This window comes from Opisthorchis viverrini (genome assembly GCF_000715545.1).
Source record: "Opisthorchis viverrini unplaced genomic scaffold opera_v5_471, whole genome shotgun sequence".
In the NCBI taxonomy this organism is placed as follows: Eukaryota; Metazoa; Platyhelminthes; class Trematoda; order Opisthorchiida; family Opisthorchiidae; genus Opisthorchis; species Opisthorchis viverrini.
Genome location: NW_008752128.1, coordinates 87248 through 96287, shown reverse-complemented (window position 1 = coordinate 96287; position 9040 = coordinate 87248). Strand labels below are relative to the sequence as shown.

General features: G+C 46.8%; 2 protein-coding genes across 2 annotated transcripts in view; one reads left to right on the top strand and one right to left on the bottom strand.

Moving 5' to 3' along the window:
• T265_11263 (hypothetical protein) overlaps positions 1-9040 on the bottom strand; it is a gene marked incomplete at both ends in the record, with an annotated part of 38297 nt that overhangs the window by 18192 nt on the left and 11065 nt on the right. Inside the window, 2 exons of the mRNA XM_009177872.1 lie at positions 1717-2198; positions 6293-7482. Coding sequence (XP_009176136.1) covers positions 1717-2198; positions 6293-7482 — 1672 coding nt within the window. The remainder of the gene's footprint in view (positions 1-1716; positions 2199-6292; positions 7483-9040) is intronic.
• T265_11262 (hypothetical protein) overlaps positions 1-9040 on the top strand; it is a gene marked incomplete at both ends in the record, with an annotated part of 26465 nt that overhangs the window by 11192 nt on the left and 6233 nt on the right. Inside the window, 3 exons of the mRNA XM_009177873.1 lie at positions 1994-2063; positions 3984-4276; positions 6682-6813. Of these exons, the coding sequence (XP_009176137.1) occupies positions 1994-2063; positions 3984-4276; positions 6682-6813 (495 nt within the window). The remainder of the gene's footprint in view (positions 1-1993; positions 2064-3983; positions 4277-6681; positions 6814-9040) is intronic.

The following is a 9040-nucleotide window of genomic DNA, read 5'->3' as shown; positions in this document are numbered from 1 at the left end:
GGTGGTTGGCCCTGTCTGGAGTTGCTGAACTCTTAGCTCACCCAGACAGACGTCCAGGCTACCCGGTCGGCACCACGAGGAGGTGGTTCAGCTCGTCGACCTGGGGGCCCGACCGGTCGTTCCACGCCTTCTATTCTATTAACACTGGGGTGCTTGGCGATCTCTACTGCCTCGGCGATCAGTCTGTGTGGCGTGGACCGTAGTCCTCGCCTCAAAACCTCAACACTTTCTAAGTCTATTTTGTATCCCGTGTCGAGTGCGTGTTCCGCAATCGCCGAGTCTTTCAGTAACGCTTGATATTCATCTGCGTTTCTCGGCGGCCTGTTTATTTTTCTCCTATGCTCTCCGACTCTGATGTGTAGTTCCCTGGCCGTCTGTCCTATGTAAACCTTGGTGCAGTCATTACACAGTCATTGTACACACAGTCCCTGGTTCTGTTTGCCGGGAGGCGATCCTTCAATTGCACCAGTGCAGAGCACAGAGTGTTCCCCCTCTGGAAAGCTACTCTTATGTTAGCCGTGTTTAGAATTCTTCGAATTACCTCCGATGTCCCTGGTTTGCATGGAATAACAGCTGTCCCGATCCATTCGGGTTTCGCTACCGGTACCAATACCATTCGCAATTGACGCCTAATCAAGCTGGCTGGATATCCACTAGGCCGAAGTTTGTTCTTTACCTCAGTTTGGGCCGCTGTCCGATCAGCTTCTTCTGTGTACAGGGCCCTTACATGCCTAAACATTGATGAGGCAATACTAGCAAACACTGACTTCGAATAGGCGGACGAGTAGTTTAAAAATGCCTCAGTGTCGGTTGGCTTCTCGTACACTACCGATTGTTTATCAAGCTCTTCTGAAACGATGACTTCTCAATCGGTTCCAAACCTTTTCCAATTGATTGAGAATATTTATTGTCATTTTATGAAGATGACTACATTGCTCAACGCTATGAAAACGGCCCACTGGTCATTATTTAGAGTAGCTGACAGTTAGGTGGTGCCACAGGCAATATGAAACCACTAGACATTGTGGTCTTGGGACCGTACAACTTTGATGACCGGATTAGTTCAGTTGGAAGTTAGTAGCGGATATACCCGTGAGGAATAAACTAGAATTAGAACGGGGGTGTGGCGCAAAATCCTACCAAATTCCGAGCCGTTCGGTCAAGCGATCTGATTTCCGTGAAGCACCCATGAGTGAAACACTTCGGTTTCCATAATACTACGCAATACTATACCATTTTACACCGAGCAGCCTAGTCAGACAAAGATGGGAACTGACAATTCTTTACCTTTCAAAATTTCGGTGAAAACAAAGATAAAAATAGATGTTTTCCTAAATTAGCTGCGAGTGAATACGAAATACGTGCCCCGATAACGCTGTGACTCTCTGGATAAAAAGTCCAAGACGAGAACCCAAAACTTTCAGCCCCAAAATGAATGGACAACGGAAACAAATGCCCCTTGCAAGTATGACGATTCATATCTGACACGATGTTTTGCACCAAGGACACTTTCATTTTAAGAGCTTGTAACAACACAAGGACCACAAGTAACGATTGGATCGAACTATTAAATAAGATGCCGGAAAGGACGAATACTCTCGGTAACATAATTCTCACACTGATGCCCGAGGAAACTGGCTGAAAATAGGGACAAAGGCTCAGCTTTTCATAACTGGAGAAAGGATGAAACAAAACCTAAAGGAAAATCAAACAAACCTTTGATAAGATCCAAAGAGAGACGTCTGCGGAGACGACTGATGCGTCAGAGCCCGAATGAGTAAACTTATGTCCTTGAACTGATAACCCAGAATATTTTGGAGACCCACTAGCCGGAGAGACTGACGTTCAATAAGGTCATCCTTCTCTGTTCCATTCGGCAATCTCGATATGCTCCCTGCAGGACAGTTCCGATCAGGAAGATAGAACGTCGGTCGAAATTCCAGAGGACGGAATAGTGTCGAGTGAGAATGTCTATTATTCTGCTGAGTTTCAGATAAAAGCTGATCCCATGCGCCGACCTCCTTTCCTTGTGAGGACGGATTGGCGTACGGCGAAATTCCAAGGTAGGTCAGCAAGCGAAAGGCAGCTGGAAGACCCAAGTGTTGCAGGAAGCATCCAACGATTGCCTCCACCATATCGGCCAAGGATTTGTCTGTCAGTCTGACGAACAGTCTGGTGTCACTATCGCGATGAGGTACCTAAAAATTGTGAAGGAAGCAGTAAACCAGGTGGAAGTAATGAATTAGAGAAACGAGTAGCCCTACTCAACTCAAAAAGGTGGCAGAGCGCTTCCGGGAACGTTTATTCTAGCTGGATAGCAACAGCTATGAAGAGACCATGTGAGTACACGCAACCTGTGAACACTGCGTGGCATACGATTGAGGCAATTATGGGAACCAACTTGGCACCATCACCCGCAGTAGCAATTAACTGTGTGCAAATCGTACAATCTTTGCAGTTGCTACAGCTCTGGATAGGGGTTAGGGACTGCGCACTATAGCTGACAGCTCGAAACACCGAGGTGTAGACTCAGTTATGACATTGTATAATTTGGACCATGTCACGTTGGTATGAAGGGGTGAAAACTCTAAGCTGTGTACTGAAGGCAGCGACTGAGATACACTATGACGATTGAATATGCGAACCGGGCATGTCTCAGCTTGTCTAACTACTGATCGGGGGTGGACCAGGGTCCTCATTTAGATATAGGGTTGCTGGCACGACTGAACTTGCTTCCGAAGGACCGTTTCCACCTTGCACATGGTTAAGCGTATAGGCTGTGCGAGGCAGAGGGTCATCTTGTATTTAGAGAAGAGACAAGACTAGCATAACCTATGAGGTGTTCACACCTCACCTGCCACGTGTGAGTTCTTTCTTCCAAAACTTAATCGACGGACCCTTTTATATCGTTCCATCAACCGTCCACGTGTTTATGGCTCAGTGCATAGCTGAGTGAACTTTCGTCATCATCATCATCGACAGCGTGACATCAGTGTTCAACACCGATGCCTCGCTGCCGTACAAACATGAGTCAATGGAAAGCTTTATTGTGAAGAAAAGAATGAAGGTGGACGGGGAAGGGACTAAGTGCTGGCTTACTACAATCATTCCGAGAAGCCTACACCTCCAAACAATCATTTAGGCAATCTGGATAGAAACTAACAAGATCGCCACTGACATCGGTTGGCAGCCATTTCCTCCAGTGTCTGCAACCAGGCACAGTGAGGACCAAGCGGTCCCCATCCTGAAAGGCAAGTTGCACCGACAGCACCTGAGCATTTTGTGATTTCTTCCATACCCCTCTGCCAGGTCAAGGGTTGGCCACCTCTCTGCTTCCGCCACTCCAAATTGGGCATGGAAAACGATAGTTAGGCATACGCAGCATACGTCCCAACCAACGCAGCCTCTAGTGCTGGACACATTCATCAATGGAAGTACCCGTTGCACAACCGAAAACTCGCTTTCCAGTTGCCTCGTTACGGGTACGCCGACACCAACCCACACGAGCTACGGTTCTGAGACAAAGATTGTCGAACACCTGAAACCGTCTAAGTTCCGCTGCCCGAACAGGCCAGGTTTCACAGCCGTACAACAAAACAGCACACACTGTAGTTCGATACACACGTCCCTTCAGATTCAGGGATAAACCATTCTGACGCCATAAGCGTCTCAAATTAACAAACGCGACCCGAGCTTTGCAGATCCATGCATTGACCTCATACGTCACAGAACAGTAGGAACTAATACAAATCCCAAGATACGTAAAACGCTCCACAACTTCGAGTGCCGCCCCTAAGTTGTAAGTGGCGTGTTCGGTGACTGCATGTCCAGGAGCATGACCTTACACTTTGAGTGCAAGGTGCATACCAAACGACAGGATGAAGTTGGTCAGTTCATCTAAGAACAATTGCGCCTTCTCCTCCTCTTCGGACATGAGAACGATGTCGTCTGCATATTCCAGATCGATAAGGTTTTCGTCACAGGCTATTTGAACGTCGGGGTTTCGGGGCGTTCGTTTAATGATTTCATCGACCACAAAGTTAAACAGGAATGGGGAGAGTCGGCATCCCTAATGGACACCACTTTGAGTACGGAAGCTTTTGGAGAGCTCGTTGTATACTCTCACACGTCCGGAAGTCTGGGAATAAGAGGAGTTTATCATGTTCACGAACTTCCGGGGCATTCCTTGGTGGGCAAGCGTGTCAAGCAGAATAGACCGATCAACCAAGTCAGAAGCGCCTTGGAAATCAAGGAACACTACAATTGTGGGTCGCTTGTACGTATGGCGTTGTTCTAGCACCTGATGAAGTGTGAATATTTGGTCAACGCTACCCCTACTAGGCCGGAATCCCGCTTGCTGCTCTAGAGTCAGCGTCTCACGAGCCACTGTAAGGCGACGAAGCACAAGTGACGCCAACGGTCTCGTTACAACCGGTGTTAAGCTGATTCCCCTGTGTTTGCCACACTCACTACGAGCCCCTTTTTTAAATGGGCACTATCAACGACTCTCCCCAGTTGCCTGGGACAGACTCCTTTTCCCAAATGCGAGCAAACAGATCAAACAAGCGCGACGGCCGATGTGACATGAGTTTGTTTGTGTGTGCAGTTCATCGTTGTACGTGGGCTCGGATACTTTCAGGGCGCCCACACCTACACATGAAGATGATTAGGGTCCTCAACCAAAGCCTTTGGTTCAAAAGCATAACCGCAAGGTAGCGGTGTTTGGCGGGAAATGCAAATGCATTACCATTTCTACGGAATAAGTCGTCACATGTTCCAACCCCCAACCTGGGGGACCAGGAGCTTGTGTTCGTCAGACCTCTAGCCATTGACCAACCTGACATAAGAGACCCTGTGAGTGTCGCGGGGACACCCCCGTATGGCCGAATAAGTGGATGAGGTGTGCAAACCGTCACACCACGTTAAGATCCAGTCTCTTCGCGAGTGGGGGGTGAACCTTCGGGCTTGTTCAGACCAAAGCTGTTAGGTTTTGGTTGTTCCCTAGAGTTAGAGATTGAATTGAGTAAACCTGAAAGGAATCGAGTTGCCAGACATGCGTGCAGTATGGCACGATCGGAGTCGAGTTACTCGCACCAGATGGTTGAAAATCATGAATGGTAGTTAACAGTCCCATTATCTAATCAGGTCTATGGTGAACTTGGATTTGGTAGCCGTCAAAGGACATCAAAAGCACTTACATTCGGATATGCTGCCAGAAAAAAAACGGATGATGTTCAACGGGTTGCGGGAGCTAATTCCTTTGTCACTGACGCCAAATTAAGATGAAAAACTGACCAAGAGGTGTGCTCCCACAGAAGTCAGTCTACTGACTTGGGTATCCAGATCGCCTACCAGGAAAATGTCAATGTTTTCCGCCTAACGAAGTCGCCTAAATAAACTTCGATAGAAATTATCTATCTTAAAAACCAAGCCGGCGTCAGTCGAAGAGTATACTGACATTAAAAATGAGCAGCGACTAACGTATTTAGTAACATTGAGTCTGAGTCCGCGGGATAATCCAGATTAGACTGTTCGCCACAATGTCAAGCACAGCGCATTCAACCCGGAAGCCCCAGCGCAACTCCCACATGACATATAACACCGGGCACTGTTTCACGACCATTAGGGACCTGAATATTGAAATGTGTAAGGAATGGATTGATGTTTACTCAAACCTGACCATAATACACCTGAGTACTAACTCGCAATCTGACATGTTTAGAGGTGATATCGTAAATCCAAGTACTTAGTGAGAATGAAGTGATTCCCCACTCACTTTAAGGGTTCCCCAACCAGCTGAGCCTCCGAGAAGGTTGCCTTACGTCACGTGTACACACTATGCCCCACAAATCTATAGGGTGTGTTAACTGCCAGAGATTGTCAACCCCTAGTGAAACACCTGAAGTAGAACACATGAACCCATGAGGTTGCGGTGAACTGATTGGAATTGGATGGGATTCGGTAAACTTTAAAATAAGACTAACTGAACATACCACGAGCAAAAAGACAAGCGTGCGGACGATGTCTTCGCTCAACACAGATTCCTTATTTTCACGACGAAATATCGATGAGAAGGTTACGAAGAAAGACTGGATTGATGAAAAGGTTAATATTCGCCAGACCGGAGATGAACATTTCGCCACTTGATATTTTCACAAATTGTCAATGGTATTTCGCATGAAACAAAACATTGGCATGAATGGTCAGTCAATAAGAGCAGATTTAGTGATCAATTCAAGCGTGCAAGCAGATGGAATATAGGACATAATGGAAAACAAGCAACTAAGCTTACCGAACTCGAGAGATCGTAACAAGGGAACATAAAGTGATCTGGTGGCGAGTACACCTGTCCCGTGCAGTAGTTCTGCCAACCCAAACGGACAGCTATATTGCGCAAGTTGGAATTGGACACCAAAGCAACACGCTTAGCAGTCAGTTGACCCTCATCAGCGTCTTCATGAGAACCGCTATACACGGTGAGTGTGCTGATAAGTTGCAACACTGAGTCCCCAAGAAGTTCAAGCCGTTCTAGATTGACGGCATCACGAGCACCCAAGAGAGTCAGGGATTCCAGTAAATCTGCCGGGTTCGGCACATGTTTACTTGGTTCTACCCGACGGCTAGCCTCGTCTGTTAGAAGGTATTCGTCTTCAAAATTCTCTTCTGCTGTCACATCTGCAGCAGTGCTTCGTTGCAGATCGCTTAGCATACACTTCGGTGAATCCAGGCGATCGGGTAGGAGGACAGTGGGATCCACAGATGAAGGGGATTGAGTCGATTGTGAAGGCGGCGGACATGAGTAGCCCAACTCATGTGAGAGAACAGTGAACAACTGCAATGCCGACAACGCTCGAGTCATCTGGTATACAATCATTGGGATGATTGACATCTGAAACCAAAGCCAAGCGGAAAGAGGGTGGAGGATACAACCGTCTGCCAGATAGCTAAATTCCTTATCGTCAGCGGGCTCGATTGAATTATTCTTCCGCATCCCTGCAGTAACTTGTGCAGCGTTCTGATGTCTTGTCAGACGATGACAGCCAACTAATGGTAAGTTATGATCAATACGATCCAATAAACAAAATATGGCTGGATGACGAATGGCGAAATAGTCAACATAAGAGAAGACCGGGTTGACAGGAATCGGGACAGCGTTCTCTGAGTTCGAAGATGGTTCAGAGTTGACCGCCGCACAAACCTTTTCGGCAAGATTGGGAGGAACTGGATCCAATCCAGTCTTCGAACTTGCTCCAGAAACCGCAAACAGACCAGGGTCGTTCGATGGTAAGTGACACGGTCGAACCAAGACTCCTGGCCAATAAGCCATCGGCACTTGACTCAACCAAACCGGGTATGCAGGTATGATTCCATGGTTCGGCTGAATCAACCTTCCTGGAACTGCTTTTTCCTGAAAGTTCCAGTTAATTCGGCCCTTGTTCCACTTTAGAAGAGTTCGAGCTGCTTCGAGATCGATATCGTTTGCTTTAAAATCATAGAAAAAAATGAAAATGTCGGTGAAGGAAAGTGGACAAACTAATGTTTGTAGAAAACAGGAAAAAGACAGCTACACATTTGGAGCAGTAGTTTAATCAGCTCGTTAATACTGAATCATCCTGTTTATCGGTCCGTTTATCTGACGAGTCTCGAAGTTGGGCAGCTACACATTGAAAGACATAGGTTTGACGAGGAAACACCACTGGCTGAGTACTGTTAATCCAATCATCGGGGTGTTAAGCTCCGGAGTGACCACGCTGGATCGCACACCAAGACGTCCAATTTATTTACATAGGAAGGAACGGATGCACAAAGGGCAATATCCTCCCACACGAAACATCTATGGATGAATACCTCGAAAACGCTTTAGCCGTCAGAGATAAACGGAAAATTTCAAGCACTATATCAACTAGGAAGCCGAAGAAAGATGGCGAAAGAGGGCGATTTGCCCTGACACGGTGAATTGGGATGGCAATACGACGAGTATATTTTCATAATTCCGAAATGGTGACTACGATTACGAAATAGAGCACTGGTTCTCAACCAGGGGTTTGCGAAAGTTCAAGTGGGCGACAGAATCCATTGGGAAAATAACTGATGTTTAATTCAGACTCATATCACTCTCATCCGAGAAATGTTTCTATTGCCATGGCGTAATTAGTCCCGTGAGTTCACACCAAAGTGGAGAAGCACTGGACTTGTTTTGCTATTATTAGAGCTCATCAGTAGTGCACATCACTGGCCGTTTGAATTCCAAACATCTGACATGCCATGCGGGTGCGTCACCACTACTCCTTCAGCTCGCGCTGGACGAATGCCATTATCAATTCCGAACAGATGAACGTGTTCACGCTTGAGCGATGTCCTTGATTTGGCCGACGCCTCGAATGACGTCTCAGTAAATGCCTTGGTTATGCCAATCGGGTGATCCGCCTGACAGGACATGACGGCGAGCTAGAGAATACTCTGGTTGGCGCGAAAACGTCCGCATCAATTCGATACCACCTAAAACTATAATTACTCAAAATTCCCTACTTTTTCCTGTTTTTTGGGCGGCTGCAGTGGGAGGAGCACGCGCACCAAAGTTGATGCCTGTCCGAACACGTTTTGCATGAGATACGCTGGATAGTGATCCTATCCTTCCATCCCAATCTACCATCGTGACCTGATGTTACTCCATACGTTTTCTGATCGGACCATCGTACGGTTGGCTAGTGCTTAATAAACGTACAGCAGCAGACCAGGATAGGCTGAGTTTTGTGCTTGTATGCCTGTGTACTGTCTCAGCCTTGGTGGACCCACTGATGCCTCAGTTCAAACTCACGTGACCGGCGGTTCTGTAGTGCCCATCAACCTGGCCCTAAGAAACGCATTTTTGAGGTCAGAACATGACAAACTACAGTTGTTTGTTCATATGGTTTTGATTGACATTTGCACAAAGATGGTTAGTTCCATTTTGGTGGTTATTGCTGCACTGAGTCGGCCTATCAAGCATCTCAAAAAGCAACTATCTCTAATTGTAACTTTATATATATATATATATATA